An 18,287-nucleotide genomic window follows, 5' to 3' on the forward strand; every position below is an offset into this window, starting at 1 on the left:
ATCATAAGAAATAAACAGTGGACATCTTTCTTATCTTATACTAGAGCTCTTACACTGGAAGCTAAGAATTCAGGAGCTCTGCATCATATTACACCACATGAAACATAGTACCTGACAGCTCGGACATCATACTGTATGGATCACATCCTACTTCCAATTTACTAAAGGCGTGACGTCAGTTTCTTACTTGACATACTTCACCAACCATTGGATCATGTCTGAATGAGCCTCCATCGCAGCAGCTTCGTCTTCGGCCTTGTACCTTGTCGTCCATCCATGAGAAGTCTTGGGATAGATCTTCACGAACCCATCAACCTGCACAACAAGAATCAAAGAGAATCATTTCGATACTTCTCATACGAGAGGCTCCGATGCTGAGGAGTGGTATGGAAGAGCCGCCATTCAAAACCGACAGGTTAGTGCTAAGGAATTGAGGACATTTGCGTCTGATAAAAAAGCTTTGCCCTGTCTTGTCTTGTCTTTAAATGGATCATCAGTCTTTAACACATTTGGATTTCATGTCGGACAATGGAGAGATGCGACAACGCTACTTATTCCTCGTCGAGTATCAGCTTACAAGAAGAAACTTATCTTTCCAAAGACCAATTTTCCGTTTGTCAAACATGTAAAAGCACCATCAACTTTTCGAATCGCTTAGCATCCACCACAATAGCAGAATTATCAGAAGGCAATGGCTTTCTCTTACCTCGGGCTTAGCAGCAAGCGCCTCTTCAAACTGTTTGATGAGTTCAAGTGGAGAAATATGATCAATCTCAGCTGCTAGCACAGCAGTAGGAACCTTAACCCCTGCCGACAGACAGATCAGATCAAGAAACTAGTCATTGAAAAGTGCACCAACAAAATGCTTAATGGCCTTTTTTCGGGCCTCACTAGACAGACTTCAGTTAGCCCTCTAATGTCTAAGCACATCTTTTCCCGGTGGCTGCGATGAAATGGTTTCAGAAGGCTCGTGTTGAACCTCAGTGCTCATGAACTCGCGGATTCGGATTAAGAGATGGAAGGCTAGATAGGCAGAGAAAGTGCAACTGCCCCAGATTGTAAAACATCAAGAAGAAGAGTTTTTATTCAAAGAGGCAGGTAATATCCATTGTATAATTTTCCAGAACAATCGTGTTTGAAAAAATGCAACTCAATGTGCGTCTATGGTTTCGAAATGGCGTAGACATACCTTTGATATCATCAGCAGTGACAAATGCAGGGTGTAGTAGCACAGCAGCTTGGATGAGCTCACACTTGGCTAACTCGACCGCGACCTTAGCTGAAGAGAGAAGACAATTTGAGACAAGCCAGCATCAAGACCAATATTACGGCATGAAAAAAAGATGAAATGTTGTCCGGAGAAAACATTTTAAGACGAGTCTGAAGATATGCTCCACATACCACCCCAGCAGAAGCCTGCTGCTCCTATCTTGGATATGCCTTTACTTTTAAGAGCTTGAACAATTGGTTTTGTATCTTCAAATCCCTTATCCTGCAAAACTGGTGTTCAGCTTGGGGCAAAAGAGATATCTATCTACAGGGAGCATGCACGTTCCACAGCTGGATGAGCTTAAATGAAATTCAATCAAACCAAACAGTGGCGACGAGCATAACTCAGTGCAGGCCAAGACTATCACACCAACAACATATGAAAAACCCTTTAAATTGGACAAGGCGACACCAAGGAGTCACGGAATTCACTAGTCGGTGAATAATCAAGAGTACAGGAGGTCTACAACACCAAATTCATTAGTGCTTCAGGATTCCAATGTACCGCATCCAAGATCAGAACGAGCTTGCCGGTGGACCACTGCCGTCCCGTTCTTGAGTGAGCTGGAGCGCAGCCATCTTATCCACTGAACTAGGTAGAAGAACGACAGAATTTCTACTTGCTAAGACCGCAAGTTCCAAATTAGAAAACTACTTTCAGCAATCTACAGGACTACAGCTCCAAACTACAAAGCATGTGTAAAACCCCTCTCGAGGAGTCTATATCACCACTCCCAAAAGTTATTTACTATGTAACAAGGCCACCTAATTCACGTGAGCTGGGCCGCTAAAAGGAGCATTCGGATTACAATACAAAGTGGAGACCATTTGGCTTATGAATTAAAGGGTCTTTCCCATCTCGTGTGAATTGGGGTGTCATAAACTTCTTAAGTTAAAGCATCAACATCCAAGTGATTATCGGCCTATAACCAGCAAGGATAAACCTATCCGAGATGTGATTTGATCCGTTCGAGCCCTTTGCCATCCTATAAGACCATAAAGAGCCGCACCTTGTTTGAGTCCTCTCATCTGGACGACCACTCTCTGCGCTTGTCAAATCAATGGCGTATCTATCCTTGAATTGCATATTTACTCAAGAGGTCTTCTTGAGTGGCTCATGAGTAACACCTATTTTTTTTTTTTTTTTTGGTCCAATAGTAACACCTACTTTAATCACCACTCTTTTTGGTTACTTGAGTACTCTTTTGAGCGCTTGACACATATGGACTCGGGTGGTTCACACAAATAGTATTCAAGCAAGACCCCTTCTAGTCAACCTGGGGTTTGAGGACGGGCTGAGCCCGTAACCCATCAGATGATGGCGGTGAATGATCATTGAGCCAGAGCAGTTGGATAAGGTGCGGCTCCTAACAAACTTCTATGATGACAATGGCCGCATGGACCGGATCCCACATTGGATAGGGGAAGTTCACTCAGGGATATGATCTGACATTGATGAGGAAGTCGGTGCTTTAAGTGGAGGAACTTGTGACATCTCAAGTCTTACAACGAATAAGACGACTTCTTTTTAAGTGACCCATATGTAAATACCTACATGTTACCCGCTTATTTGATTACTTAAATATACCTTTGGAGGCTTGGCGGCTTGGCCCACATGAAATAGATCTGGTTTGTATCATACCACCTTGGCAAAGAAGAAAGTAAACAAGCAACTGTCGAAACAATATTACCTTCACTGTATAGACAATCCTAGCCCATGGTGTTACTCTTTTCTCTCCTGGGTGTATTATGTGCATTCTGTTCGAAATTTAAGACTTCCAACGGCGAGAAGCTCCTGGTAATTGATGCGAAACAGAGCCATAGGCCACAACCCGCTAATCGGTCTGACTAGCACATTAAGTATACCAACCACACAATTTCAAATATCTCGAAGTTTTCGTGTACTATTAAGCAGGATCTTCATCACTGAATGCTAAGAGAAGGCTAAGGACTTACAGACCAGTCGTTCTAACAATAAGTAACTGATGAGTAACAGACGCTAAGTTTGAAAAGAACTAAGTTGAATGCATTAACTATTAAACAGATGAGGACCCCAAGCACTTTTAAGACACGTATGAGGAGACAGAACATACGGTTTCATGATCTTTTATCCAAACCATTAAAGGCCTCTCAGGATTCTCAGGTGCATAGGTATCTCCCTTGAAATAGTCAGGAGCAACCACATAGAAACCAGCAGCTGCAACTTTGTCCGCGATTTTCCTGCAAATTCGGAAGCATTGGGACATTTTCTTCGAGAGAAGCCATGAATAAGGGAGTGCATATTCAGGAATTCAGCTTATCTACTGTACTTAATGGTCCATACCTAAAATTCGGAGCTTCAAACCCTGCACCATCAAGACACGCCAATGAAATCAGAATACCATATGTACGTGACAAGGAGCAATACCCACTATTCGGTAACAATAAAGTGAATCAAATTGGGATAAGGACGCCTTAACTGTCAAAAATTTTGTACGACCCTCATTTTGGTATCATAACTTTTCAATCAATCACTTGAGTGCCGTGACTTTAAAAAAGATTCAATTTTTTTGGGAATTTTTTTTAAGGCAATGATACTCATGTGACTGAGTTGGAAAACTTTGATTTCAAAGCAGAGGCTATGGCAATCAGCTATAGAAGTGTCGTATAAAAGTTATGTCAGTTGTTAACTTTTTCGGTCTAAAATCCATTCGGTTTCCACATTACGACTTTAAGAAATTGACCATCAAGACTGGAGATCGCAACAAAAGAAGGAAAGTGGCAAGAAAAAGATCGGAAAAGTGTGTATACACTCGCACTTCACAAAAGACGGAAAAGAGAAAACTAAACTGAAGTCAACCATTGATTGTAAAAAGTCATTTCCCACCACAAAGTCAACCTTCCCCCATGAAAATCAAGCTCAGGTCTCATCACCCACAACCTCAAAACAGAAACTGGAAACCATCAACCACAAACACTCACCGATAAATCACATCGGACGGTTCCTATGGTGAAGCCAAGAACAAGAACAAAGAACCAAAAAGGAATGAAAAGGAAGAAACAGAACTATCACGACCCCAAGATTACGCACCGAAGATGTCGGAGAGGAGAAGGATGGCGAGCTCAGAGTCCCGGGAGCCAACAACATAGGCGTTGAGGCTGCCCAGTTGCTCCAGACGGCCCGATCCGCAACTCGGATCGAGGGCCGGAGGGTTTTCACAGCACTGCGGACCGGACATTGCTATGAACAAGAACTTTCTTCCCTCCGATGGTCAACGATTGCTAAGAGGAGAAGGCGAGGGGGACGTGCAAATATAAGAAGATGAAGACGAACAAGAAGTGAGCGAGTGAAGCTGCAAGAGGGACGAACGTTGATATAGCTACAGAATTAGTTTACTTTTGACCGGAGACTGTCCGCTACATATTTTCAATATGGAATAGTAGCCAGACGTTTATATAGCTACAGAATTTGAACTCAAATTCGCCTCTATCGCCCGTCAATCCGGACAAATTTCCATGATGTTAAAATAAGATGGCTTATTTAAAATTTCAAAGAAAATGATTATTAATTAGCATAAAAGTATGTGAGACCACGAGTCTGAATCAATCTATAACGATCGCACAAAAATTTTAAATGTCAATTACTATACTCGTTCCCAGATGTATGGTCGAATTTGCAATTCTCATATGTTATCGAATCTCGCACCTTCTCATGTGATTAACCTACTCAAAAGGGGATAATTCATACGTCGGACTGCAAACGAGCACGTCGGCACTGTCGAAAATGATTTTCTGGGTTCATCTCTTTTTTTCAGGAACATGTTTCGTTGAATGATCAGCACATGAAAACGTTTCTTCCTTGGAATGCTTCAGCAGCTTAAAGAAACCTTGGAAAAACATGACCAACATAAGACGAAAGCATCCGAAGGTCCCCACACCTAATTGACAACGACTTGCAGCCAAAATGATGATTCATGTGAAAAGGACTTAGACGCCATAAGTCAATATAGGAATGGGCAATAATTCACGCGATGAAACAATATCTAAAGGCTACTTTATAATGAGATGAGACCATAAACAAAGTTCTGTGCTGTGACGACAACAAAAATTACGATGCCCACTTTCAGCATCTCTATGCTAAATGAACCCCCTAATGATTTTCCGATCTTTAGAAGTCCCAATCAAGCTTGAACCGCCATCTTGAATGCTCGATATAATAGATAGGGATGAGCATAATGGATTGATTGAATCAGGAACGGGACAACACGGACTAGACTGAATTGGCTGGTTTGGTTCGGTTCCTAGGGGCTCCGGTTTGGTTCCTAGTTCCACAAAATTGGAACCGATTACATTCGGTCCGGTTCCTAGTTTTAGGGGCAACCGTACCGAATAATATTCTTTAAACAAAAAATTTCTTAAATATAAACCTAAATCTAAGATACTTAATATGATATTCAAGTTTAGCGACAAAGCGATGAAATTAATGAGAAGTGGTACGGTGAAAAAATCGTTAATGAGAAGAATTTAACAATAAAACTTAAAAAAAAAACGCGACTGGTCTAATAATTGGGCTGCCTCGGTCCAAGTTCCTAATTCTAGGGTGGGCCTAGACTGGATCGGAAACCAATCACGCCTAATAACAGATGCCTTCTGATAAACGCCCACCCATCTCTCAAAGATATCGGCTTTGCCTCTGCACAGCGGAAACGAAAAGGATTGACAACCTTAAAGTCAGGCTAAATTCAGGGATTTCAAACTATACGGCACAATTTGCAAACTGCGAAAGTGGCCATGAACAAAAATCCTCACATAAAACAACTCCAAGATAAACAAAACTTCACAAAGAAGCAAATAGAGGTGGCATAATGGGTCAAGAATCCATATATAAACTCATTTAAGAGTGTGGGTTATAAATGAGTTCTTAGCAAACTGAAGTGGGTCATAAGTGGGTCACTTGATAACTTAATAGGTCTTAAATGGGCTCTAAATGGACGTTAAACAGGTTACCTTACTTTCTTAAATGAGTCATAAAAAGATTTTCTGATTCTTTTATTTTCTGATTTTCTTTTTTTTTTCCTTTTCTTTCTTTCTTTTACCTTTTTTTTTTTCCCGAAGAGTCAGGCGAGGGTCGCCGGCATACCCAAACCCGACCCAACCCACCCGTGTTACCAGTCTACTGGCCACCCATGATTTTTTATGACTCACTTGAGAGAGTGGAGTTCTAAGATTCACTTCTCAAATCAGAAGATTACATTCTTCATCACAGGTTTAATTTAATCTTCTTAAACTAAACTTAACTAATTATCCACTAAATCAGAAGATTGCAAAGTCCACGTACCCGATCACCATGACCTTGCTCGCCTTGTGCTCGACGTCCACTTGCTGGACGCCCTTCATCGCCTCCATCGCCCGCCGCACCCGCCTCTCGCAGCCCTGGCAGTCCAGCTTCACCTTGACCTCCACGGTCTGATTCAAATCACACTGAGCACACAAATTGGATCGGTATGAAGTTGCATCTGAGTTCGACATCCCAAGAATTTTCCATTGTCAAAATGCTAGTGGAATGCTCGTTATACTTGTGATTCGTGGTTAATCGCGAGCAACTTTCGAATCCAAAGTCGTGTTTGACAGATGCTGCAGATACATAAGGAAAAGAAGCATCCAGCAAGTGCGCATGGCACTAGATACTTTAGTAATGAGCAATAAATATTTAAAACAGGGGAGAGGATTAATCTAATCCCATCTGGTGGACTATGCTCATGCTCAGGCTCTATCCAGGGGAGGAAACATCCAAAGGGGAGGAAGTTTTAATTTTGTTTTTTGTTTGAAAAGGGGGGAAAGTCAGGTTCCTTCCGAGGGCCGCGACGCCGAGGGCGAACTCGCAACAACCGCCCTTGAGGCAGCTGTGGACACGGAAGGCGGGACAGGCAACGGCGGCGTAGCGGAACTTGCGGGGGTCATGACGCTGAGCCTTCACGCAGCAGTGGGCGTAGGGGCACTCGGTCCAGTCGTGGCTTCCCGTTCGGGGACAGCGCTTCACTTTGTACTTGTACATGCGAAGCTCATCTGGGTCATCCAGGGAATCCCAGCCAATAACAATTAGGTAAAATTCCAAATAAGGGCCATAGCCGGAGCCGGACTCCTATTCGAGTGATGATCGGCTAGTACGGAACATAGTGGAGTTCGGCGAGGGTCGGTCGACGACCCTCCCCGGTCTTAGAAGAGAAAAAGAAAAAAAATCAGATTTTTTTAATTGAGATAAAAGATAAAGAAATTCAGATAAAAAATTGGAAAAAAAAAAGAAGATTTTTAAAATAAATAAAAAATAAGAAAATTCATATTTAAAAGAAATATATAAAAATATAATTATTGTCCACAATGATTTAGTAATATAAAATTTTGAAAAATTTATAAGGAATAAATTTTCTTAAATTGGATGTGGAAGTATTTTAGTAACATGGGTCCGGTCGGATCGGATCGGGTGTTGATCAAACAATTTGCACTACACATAAATGGATCATAAATAGGTTAATGGATCAATTTAGGTTTGACTATTTATGACCCAATCCAAATACAATCCGACTCATCCGTTTCACAGGTGTAGAAGCACGTGATTCAAAACAAAGGGAAAAAGACTATTAGACATGAACAAAGAGGACTACAAACAAATGTCAAAAGCTTTGCTTTAATCAATCCATATTTTCCTTAGAAAACATCACTGATTGCTACGTTAGCTTTAGACTGAAAATGATCGCTACCCACCCCAATTATGACATTTGATCTTCCGAATCTTTACAGCCCTTCCACCAGGATGATTATTAAATGATTCATTCAATGGCATGCTTCGGCATTGGCTTGAGACTGAAAATGATTGCTATCTACCCTATAGTCGGGCAAACAATTTTTTTTCCTAATCAAGTGCTTTTCATTATTTTGTCGGATATAAATGCTAAAGACAAGAAGTATTGTAGACGAGGCTAAAATCTTAGAAAACAGAACTAGTCTGATCAGAAAATCAATCAATGAGGTCATAAATTTGGTATCGGCACTTACAATTTTCTCAATTCTAGGTTAATGGATTACTACATCTTTTAAATATAACTCGGACTTTTCCAAATCTATACCAAATCACAACTTAGGTTAAGTATTTTAACATGCAAATCAGTTTCATTTGGAGTCACGACTAATCGGTTTACGGTAGGTTAATTAGACACCTAAGTAAAATAACGGATGATCATTTTATTTGTACAAATCATAAATTGTGTTAGTCCGGAAATTTGATTACATCAGATTTCTCTAACGCCTTTTCGGTACCATAGAAAGAATGTTTTACAAGCAGTCTGGGTTTATTTTAGAACCTAATTCCTAACATGTGAAGCTGTGCAAGCGGGTACGTAGTCAAGAAACAGCGTCCAATAATCAAAGATATAAATAAATTGCAGAAATGAAATAAACACAAACCAAATCAGTCGCATGATGATATTTTTTTGGGGCTTTCACTTGTTTAGTGCAAACAAAGCTACGTGCAATGCTATGCCAATTTACCCTAAATGCAATGGCACGATGTAATGACCTAATTATAACATGACATGAGAATGCATGACCAAACTCGAATTACATGCAAAATGGACTTGAACTTTATTCTAATGACACGTGAAAATCATCTACACATGCAACCCTAGATAAAATGGCAATAACCTAAGTTATGCATATGACATTTTTTCTCTCGAATTTCCGAATGAGATAAAAACTAGCATATAACCTAATTGATAGAGGAAATAAGATGGATTAAATCCTATATTTTTAGGAAAATGTCGATTCTAGGTAACATTCCATTTGATTCTAGAATCTATCCTAAATTGAGGAGCAATCTCTCTAGGATTCAATTCTTGTCGATTATGAAAATATTATCTAAAAATCTTTCCTTGTCTAACATATGCTAAGATTCTATCCTAATCTAAATGCAATCTTCTCTAGAATGCTTTCTGATCTATATGATGGAATTTCGTGTCAGTGTTTTTCGCCAACAAAAAAGGATGAAAGTTGCGAGGACAAATTGAAAAACGTGTGGACACACGCACTTCACCAAAAAGAAAAAAGGAAGAAAAAAGTGAGGAGAAAACTAAATTGAAGTCAACCATTGAGTGTAAAAATAGTCATTTTTCATAATATTTCTACTAAAAGATCAAATTTATCCTTAATTATCCAACCGAAATAGAAGCAGTAAAACCCAAATTTATTCATTTCTCCCCATCATCTTAGTTTTTGCATTTCCATGCTATATGCATTTTCCATTTTATCAAACAAATAATGCTAGTAGTGAAGAGATAGAAAATATTGCAAGCAGATATATAGTGGTTCATCTTTTAACTAAGCTTACTACTCTCCGAGACTAACAGTCATCAATAAGGTTGGAATCCACTAATAATTTCGAGAGATTTAACAAACTAGCAAGTGTGGCTTTATCCCGAAACTAGAAGATCCTATCTTTTACACTTGTATACTTCTCTTACCACATATTACGTAAGCAACGTCATAGCGAATATAATTAGAAATATATGGCTTCTACCAACAAGAGTTAAAAGAAAAGAAATTTAACCTTTTTTTTAGTTATTTTTCGAGAGAATTACCAAAAAATGTCCTGAACCTATTGTAATTGTACCAATTCAGTCATACATTTTTTTGGCCAATTTAGTCCTAAACCTTTTCCATTTGTGCCAATTTAGCTCTTTTGATCAATTTTAGCCGGAAATCGCTGACGTGATAATTTTTAATAATATTTTATTGTTAATTTTTAATTTTTATTTTCTTTCTATTGTTTTTTTTTCCCTTGCTTCTCTCTAGTTGGTTGCCAAACTCGACGACAGGCTAGATGTAAGGGCTAGTGAATCTCGCCGTCGCCGGGCTAGGTCGCACCTCGCCGTGGCCGGGCAAGGCTCACCCTCGTTGATGGCCAGCGAGGGCGAGCTTCATTGGCCCATGCCTCTAGCAGGTTGCCGGGATTGGTAGCAGGCTGGAGGAAGAAGAATCGGAAAAAGAAAATATTATTGAAAATTTGTTAGTCCATACCTGTCGCGCAACTTTAGCCATTTTCGACCAAAATTGGTCAGAATAATCGAATTGATACAAATGCAAAAAGTATTTGATTAAATTGACATAAATGCAAAAGGTTTAAGATTAAATTAACACAATTGCAATAGGTTTAGGACTTTTTTTTATAATTCTTCCTCAAATTTTTTATTACCATTTATGCTTTTAGCTCCAACAGATTGAGGTGTCCCATCCCTATTGAGATCAAAGTAACCTGTATCTCAGGTCGAGATCAAGCATCGCATGTATTAGGTTGAAGTTAGGCTGGATGAACTTCAAATCGAAGTTGACGTTGATTATTTTAATTCAAAAGATAATCTATACTTTTAAAACATCACAAGTCATTTTCTAAAAGCTCATTTGCCCCTCCACCATGGCTATCAAGGGCCTGTTTGGCAACCATCCCGATTCTCCGATTTTGTTCTTTGGAACAAAAAGAATGAGAAATATATTTGGTAGCATAAATGATACAGATTATGATTTTGTTCCCAAAAATAATTTTTAAGCAAAAACAAGAATAAAAAGTTGATTCTAGAAAAAAGAATCACTTTTGAGAATCACAAAAAAAAAAAAAAAGTCTTAATTCTTTTAAAAAGATTAAGTCCTCGTGGACTTCTGAACTCTAAAAGAAAATTAAAATTTACTCATAACTAACTTTTTTAAATACATTTTTTTAAAAATTAAATTTTAAAATGAGCTTTAAAATTTAACAAAAAAAGTTAAAAATTTTAAAAAGGGGGGGTATCGAAAAATCTAAAAAATTCAAAAAATGCAAAAAATAAAAAATAAAAATGGGGGGGAATTAAAAAAAAATTAAAACAACTCTATAAAAGCTAAAAAATTAAAAAATTAAAACAATTTAAAAAAAAATTTCAAGAAAATTTTAAAGAAAGAAGACAAATTTTAAAAAAGAAGTCTTGCTACCTAGTTGTTTTCGAAAATATAAATTTTATATAGTTACCAAACGCGTTTCTATTTTGGGAATAGAAATTTTGTCCAGTTACCAAATGCATTCTAATTTTCTACAAATCATCTGGGGAACAGAAATAGAAAATATGATTCTAATCATAATTACTTTTTTGGATCAAAATATCACTAAACGGACCCCAAACGGTTCATTAAAATCGACTAAACCTCGTACGTTGGCCATGTAGATGTGTCACAAACAGGTGGATCGAGTCAGATTTGAATTATGTCGAATATGGTCCAACCAATATTGACTCACTTAACCAGTTTTAGCCCATTTTCATACTATACAATTTCAACGACCCATACCCGAACCGGCCCATATTACTTAAATGCTACTATATTTAATCAAATCATGGAACAATTTTTTCTATAATTTATTAAGAAAAATGATATTGCTAAATCACTTTCATGCAATTAAATTTTTTATTTTTCTAAAGAATAAAACTTTTTTATTTTTATAAAATATTTTTTATTATTACCCCCCCCACCGCCGACCGTCGCTCGGTGCCCGCCATCTCTGCGCCGTCGACCACCATTACCACCGCCCGCCCGCCTCCACTCTCATTCTTCTTCTTCGTCTCGCGCGTCTTGGGAGATCATCGAAGACGGTCTTCCTCCGGCCACTTATGGAGATGCCGTGGTCGAGGGGCTGCAGGCGAGCTGCGACACTTTTTTTTTTTGTTGTCGAAAGTTGAGACACTTGTGTGGTCTAAGATTAGCATGTTTATCTTCATCAAGCCATCTTAGAGCACACCAAGGGCCTGCATGACAATCATTCCGATCTGAAAAAGTGATTCTGATTAAAATAACTTTTTCTGATTCTATTCCTTGAATGAGTGTAGAGAATCAAAACGTGTTTTGTAATTGTCCAAAATTTCTGTTCTTAGAAAAGAAACGCGTTTGATAACCGCACAAAATTTCTATTCTTGGGAATAATTGCTCTTCTCAATTTGTCATTTAAGTCAAATAATTACGTAGTTACTTTGTGAAATTTCATCTTGCATTTCGAATTAATCGAAGATTAATTCATATTTATTCTCTTATATAACATATTACATATTGAAATGTAAAAATAAATATAAAAAATCATCATGAGCCATTTTCTTCATTTATTGTGGGGTTTCATCGAACTCTTTTGAGGGAGTGAATCACCGACACGAGTGACACCCTCGTTTCTACAAGGAAAAGGCACTGCATTACCTTGTATTGGCGTGTGTTTTTGGTTCTAAAAAATCAAATCTCAGTCTTAATTCATTGAAAACTAAAGAATGAGAGCTTGTTAAGTGTTCACGGTGGTTATTTTTATTTTTTTACAAAATAACTAGACTAAGTCTAAAATGCATAAACCAATCAATGAAATCAAGTGCGCAATCAAGGAATCATGGCATTGATAAATCGCATCATAAAACTCTAATGAAGTCCTAAGGGTTTAAAGAAATGTGGTTCGATTTTAATTGCAAATGTGTTTATGGTTTTAATTATAAAGAACAAAATCTATGAAATATAGGGAATCTAGGCCTAAATTTATGAAATGAGATCAAACTAGCCTAATCTAAGCTTCTTCTATTTTTAGGGATTTTTTAAACTTTTTCTGATTTTTTTAGAATTTTCCCAAATTTTTTCGAATTTTTTATTTTATTATCTTATATATTTTTCTTTGAATTTTGTTTTAGGTCGAGAGAAAATTGACGAGAGAACTAAAAAGAAAAAGTGAGAGATGTGAAACTTTATTCTGTTTTGTGATTCTCAAAAGTGATTCTTTTTTCCAGAATCAATTTTTTTTTTCTTATTTTTGCTCCAAAACTTTTTATGGAAACAAAATTGAAATCGGAATCAGAACTATTTACGCTACCTAACAAGATTCTCATCTTTTGTTATTTCAGGCAACAGAATTAGAGAAGCAGAATAGTTGCCATGCAAATCCTAAGTAACTCTCTCCGTCTCTCTTTTTCTCTTGACAAAATCATATCCATCTCTGTCTCTCTGTGTACTCTTCATATCTTCTCGAGTCGTCATATATAAACCTTCCCCTCTCTCTCTCTCCCCGCAGAACTGTGAACTCCACATGGCTTTTCTATTTTGGAGCTCCTCCTCCTTCGCAGAGCTTGAGGTGGGATAGGACAGTGCCCAGGTGGAGCGTGAAGACCCTCTGTTCCTCCGTCTGGGTATGCGATCTGTAGCGACAGAACAGTTCGGACATGCGTGACGACGAAGCACGAAAGCAGCAAAAAATACGAACCTCCTGAGGGTTTTTTCTTTTTTGGTCAAGAACCTCGTGAGGTTTAGGAGATGTAATTATGTCGTTCATTTCCCCTCTTCGTTTTTGTATTTGAAGTATGTATTTTATTTCCGATCCCCAACTAATAGTAGCAGGTGCAGGTGGCGGCGTTCCAAAATAGTTTTTACATTTTTTACTTTTATATACTATAAAAAATATATAAATAAATAAAATTTTGAAGCTCATTTACAAGAGATGCTTGGAAAGTTGTAGCTATGGATAAAAAATGAATTGAGTTAAAACCTATATTTGAGTAGGCTTTGTTAGTCTAAAGCATATTTGATCCATTTTTTAAATCTACTAATCCACGGATGATCCAAATGAATAAAAGCAAGTTAAAGACCCATATTGATACATCTAGCCACATCCTAGTATTTCGATGACCCGATCCAATTGCCCTCGGGTCAAAACTGACTTGTCACGCATCAATCACTAAAGTTAGTTTATTCATCTGCGGAAATTCAATCAAAGAAATTTTTTTTGTCCATCCCTGAATTTGAAGTGAATCGCGGGATTGGAACGGGGACTATAGAACGGCCAGATGCTTGTACAGTTGTACTAGAGCTATTGCACTGAAGCATAGGATGTAGGAAACTCCAAGTAACATTATTCTTTCCAGCTCTTACACATCACACACCAGAGAGTCCGGATAAACTGAGACACGAGAAACATAGTACCTGACAACTTGTATGTTGCAAACTAGGTACTTCCAATTTTATTGAAGGTGTGATGCGGTTTCTTACTTCACATACTTCACAAACCATTGTATCATGTCTGAATGAGCCTCCATCGCGGCGGCTTCGTCTTCGACCTTGTATCTTGTCGTCCATCCGTGAGCAGTTTTGGGAAAGACCTTCACGAATCCGTCGACCTGCACAACATGATCGAAAGAGAATCATTTCCAAACTTCTCATGCGCGAGAGACTACGACACAGAAGGGGGTAGGATTCGATTCAAGAATCTGAAGATCCTAGTATGGAAGCGCCTTTTGAGGCCACCCCCCACAAATCCCAGCAATTAATGATATTGAACATCGTTTGGAGAGAGATGAGGCTATCTAGTGACCAAGGGCGAAAACCTCATCAACAGAAGATGATTCATCCATGACGTTGTTCGAAACAGATAGGTTTAATAACAATAGTTGCACTGGCCCAAAAACAATTAAGGAATTGAGGAAATTTGCATCTGATGAAAAAATTTGCCCCGTCTGGTCTTCTCTTTCAATGGCAATCAGAGTCGGACACTGCTTGGCTTTCGTGATGGACAATGGAGATCTTCGAGTAGCAGCTTACAAGAAAGAACTTCATCTTTCCAACACCGCTGTTCCATTTGTTGAACATGTAAAGCACCATCGACTTTTCGAATGATTTAACATCCGGAACAATCTCAGATTCATCAGAAGGCATACTCATACACAGATCAAAAGCAATGGACTTTCTTACCTCGGGCTTAGCAGCAAGCACCTCTTCAAACTGCCTGAGGAGTTCCGGTGGAGCCGTTTCATCAACCTCAGCTCCTAGCACAGCAATAGGAACCTTAACCCCTGCCGACAGACCAATCAGCTGAATAAACTAGTCATGAAAGTGCACCAGCAAAATGCTAAATCGACCTTCTTCCGGCCATACTAGACAGATTTCATTTAGCCCAATAACACCTATATACATTTTTCCTGGCCGCTGGAGTACAATGGTTTTACAATGTTTGGAGAAATGCAACTTGTTGTACAGACTAATTTTTCGTACTACTTCCAACTTGTTATGTATATCAAGAAGCTGCGAAGTCTGCGTAGGGTTGTGAAAATGGCGTAAACATACCTTTGATATCATCAGGAGTGACAAGTGCCGGGTGTAATATCACCCCAGCTTGGATGAGCTCACGCTTGCCTAACTCAACCACACCCTTACCTGAACAGACAACATCTTAAGATAAGCCAGCATAAAGAACAGTACCATAGAATAAAAACATAAAGAAATGTCATCCAGAGAAATTCTTTTGTCTGATATGTTGGTCCATGGTCTGAAGATATGCTTCACATACCACCCCAGCAGAAGCCTGCTGCCCCAAATTTAGGTATGCCTTTACTTTTCAGAGCTTGGAGAACTGGTAATGTATCATCAAATCCCGATTCCTGTAAAATCGGTAGCTAGCTTTAGGCGAAAGAGATATCTCCGGGGAGAATGCATCTTGAAGACAACGTATGAGGAAACAGAACATACCACTCCATGATCTTTCACCCAAATTGGTATGGGCCTCTCAAGATTCTCAGGCGCATAGGGATCTCCATAGAAATAGTCCGGAGCAACCACGTAGAAACCAGCAGCCGCGACTTTGTCCGCGAGTTTCCTGCGAATTCGGAAGCATGGCGACAGTCTGAGTTTTCGGAAGTAAGTCGCGCGTCAATACAAGAGACTGTTATTTGACATGGTACTTCCTTTTTCAGGAATTCAGCTGATTTACGATAGCTGACGGTCCATACCTAAATTTCGGAGCTTCGTACCCTGCACCATCAAGGCACACAATTCAAATTAGAACGCCATATATTACATCACAAGTAGCCGAACTAGAACGAAAAACCGAAAGTAAAAGAAAAGGAGCAAAACTTTCACAAGCGCACCAAAGATGTCGGAGAGGAGAATGATTGCGAGCTTGGAGTCCGGCGAGCCGATAACATAGGCGTCGAGGCCGCCCAGTTGCTCCACATGCCCTGCCCCGCTGCTCGGATCGAGGGTTGGAGGGTTTTCGCAGCACTGTGGACCAGACATTGCTATGAATAAGGATCTCCTTCCGTCCGAACATAGACAACTGATAAGAATTAGAAGAGTGAGTGAATGAGTGAGTCAGCAAAAAGAATGCCCACGTGACTTTGACGATTCCATTATCTCCATCGTGCAATGTGCATCAGCATGGACGTCAATCATTTGGTCCGACAAACAATTCATATAGGTTAACAGTATTTTAACTATAGGAAAAAGAATATCATGATTCATGAGGCGGCTGGGTGCTGCGCACGGTCCGACCGGAATGGACCATCCGGACTTTAATAACATGGTCGCAAATTGATGAAGTATATTTGCAGAGATTAAAGATTTCTATATTAAAGAACATTATTAGAGATATTATTAGATGTTAGTGATATTATTTAATATTTCATTATTCTCTAAGTTAGCTAGTTTCCTTTTCTATGCATGTTACCGCGGTATGGAAACCCATCTTTCAATAATGTTTAAAGTCAAGTCGATTGACTAAAGATATATAGTGTTTATTGATTTTATCCCCCTCTCTCTTAAAGATCTTAAACTATTTACTCTAATAAACCATATAGGGTACATCGGAATCGTTATCCGCTCTTACAAAGAAGGATAATACCACGTATCCAAAGCAGCAGAATATATATTAAGGATGGACAGAGCAAGTTATAAACATTGGTCCCATTGGAAGGTAATCCCGCCAAAGATCCAAATATCTTCCAAGGAGCTTCAGAAAAGACGAGTGTCTGTCCTTGAATTACTTGGTGGGTGAACAGCTATCGACAGGTATTTAAATGATGATATAGCCTCCAGAAAAATGCGACCCATGAGTTCTTTAAGCATGAAAGACGTGAATACATGGACGAAAGAAGAAGGAGTCAACTCAATACAGGTCATCTAGAGGCCATCAACATTTATTGAGGTTCCGAATCGAAGGACCTAAAAGTAGAGAACGTGGGCACAACTCATCTGAGCAAAAGGGCTCAACTGATGCGAAAGTTTAAAGCTATCAACAGTTACATGAAGCTAAGCAAGATAACTACTTGAAAACCAGGTCAAAAGAGTTCGTAAGAAACAATAGACGTCGCAGTTGTCGAAGCGCCAAAAGCTATAACTGTCGAATGGTAGTTACCTTCTCCATCATTATAAATATCACCGAGCATCTATAGAAAGGCCTCCCGAACAAATCAACATATCTTATCTTTACTTATCGCACTGTATTTTACTTTCCTTAGCTGTAGCTTTTAGATTCTCGTCGTCAAGTTAAGCTCCGGTATTTATCTTTATCGTAGATTCCACATTATTGAGTCCAACTCTGGTGTGGTATCAAGGAGTATTCAAGCTATGTCATTGAGTCAAACCCCGGCATAGTTTTAGGTGCGTTAGTTCATTGTCTTTTGAGAGAAACTATGCTTACTAAGCCATCCCGTCCAAAAAGATGTTACCTATGCTCGGAGCTTCGATTTTGGTCATACTAAATTATAATTTCGAAAAACGCCAATTGAATTTGAAAGTAAAATTTAAAGAAATGACGAGATATGTATAATTTTTAATTTTTTTTGGGGAGCACGAGACATTCGAACATTTTATAATCGTAAATGTTCGTCTATGTGCATTGGGTAAGATTTCGACCACAGAGTTCAACACCGTTTTTGGTATGAGGAATCGAGAAGGCTTTTGTACTACTACACGAACTTTTTTCTCCCTTCTCATTCATAACCTGACCTTATATCTATTTCTAACCATGAAGGGATATGCATGCCGCAATGAATTATTTTCCTTTTCGATTCCATCGCGAGCATCGAAACAATTTTTAATAACTCAATCCGCTCAGATGAATCAGAGACTGCTAGAACTATCGAGCAAGAACATAGCGAGAAATGCAGCAAAGGCGTGGGTGAACGACATCGTCGAAGAGAGAAAAGAGACTGGCTTCAGTCCCTATCAATAAAACA

General features: G+C 38.9%; 3 protein-coding genes across 3 annotated transcripts in view; all 3 read right to left on the minus strand.

The window, feature by feature from the left end:
- Positions 1 to 18,287, minus strand: part of LOC115744916 (glutamine synthetase leaf isozyme, chloroplastic) — a 645,880-nt gene that overhangs the window by 497,957 nt on the left and 129,636 nt on the right. The window lies entirely within an intron of this gene.
- Positions 85 to 16,358, minus strand: LOC115744821 (endo-1,3;1,4-beta-D-glucanase-like). Its single transcript, XM_048280227.1, has 9 exons — positions 16,200 to 16,358; positions 16,062 to 16,083; positions 15,802 to 15,928; positions 15,623 to 15,713; positions 15,400 to 15,489; positions 15,028 to 15,128; positions 14,310 to 14,456; positions 10,249 to 10,253; positions 85 to 163 (listed from the first exon to the last, which is right to left on the minus strand). The coding sequence occupies exons 1-7, from the start codon at positions 16,345 to 16,347 to the stop codon at positions 14,325 to 14,327; spliced, it is 711 nt and encodes a 236-aa protein (XP_048136184.1). The 5' UTR covers positions 16,348 to 16,358; the 3' UTR covers positions 85 to 163; positions 10,249 to 10,253; positions 14,310 to 14,324.
- LOC115744829 (endo-1,3;1,4-beta-D-glucanase-like) lies at positions 180 to 4,615 on the minus strand. The gene is made up of 7 exons (XM_030680212.2): positions 4,340 to 4,615; positions 3,593 to 3,614; positions 3,363 to 3,489; positions 1,402 to 1,492; positions 1,190 to 1,279; positions 707 to 807; positions 180 to 315 (listed from the first exon to the last, which is right to left on the minus strand). The coding sequence occupies exons 1-7, from the start codon at positions 4,485 to 4,487 to the stop codon at positions 184 to 186; spliced, it is 711 nt and encodes a 236-aa protein (XP_030536072.1). The 5' UTR covers positions 4,488 to 4,615; the 3' UTR covers positions 180 to 183.

This window comes from Rhodamnia argentea, chromosome 6 (assembly GCF_020921035.1).
Source record: "Rhodamnia argentea isolate NSW1041297 chromosome 6, ASM2092103v1, whole genome shotgun sequence".
Lineage (NCBI taxonomy): Eukaryota > Viridiplantae > Streptophyta > Magnoliopsida > Myrtales > Myrtaceae > Rhodamnia > Rhodamnia argentea.

What these genes read in the sequence shown, in the direction of transcription:
- LOC115744829 (XM_030680212.2), bottom strand. Translation starts at nt 4,487, where the DNA reads ATGTCCGGTCCGCAGTGCTGTGAAAACCCTCCGGCCCTCGATCCGAGT. An exon ending in TCTCCTCTCCGACATCTTCG is followed by an intron (nt 3,615 to 4,339) that starts GTGCGTAATCTT and finishes TTGATGGTGCAG; the next exon opens with GGTTTGAAGCTCCGAATTTT. An exon ending in CACTGCTGATGATATCAAAG is followed by an intron (nt 808 to 1,189) that starts GTATGTCTACGC and finishes GTCTGTCGGCAG; the next exon opens with GGGTTAAGGTTCCTACTGCT.
- LOC115744821 (XM_048280227.1), bottom strand. Translation starts at nt 16,347, where the DNA reads ATGTCTGGTCCACAGTGCTGCGAAAACCCTCCAACCCTCGATCCGAGC. An exon ending in TACGAAGCTCCGAAATTTAG is followed by an intron (nt 15,929 to 16,061) that starts GTATGGACCGTC and finishes CCGAATTCGCAG; the next exon opens with GAAACTCGCGGACAAAGTCG. An exon ending in CACTCCTGATGATATCAAAG is followed by an intron (nt 15,129 to 15,399) that starts GTATGTTTACGC and finishes GTCTGTCGGCAG; the next exon opens with GGGTTAAGGTTCCTATTGCT.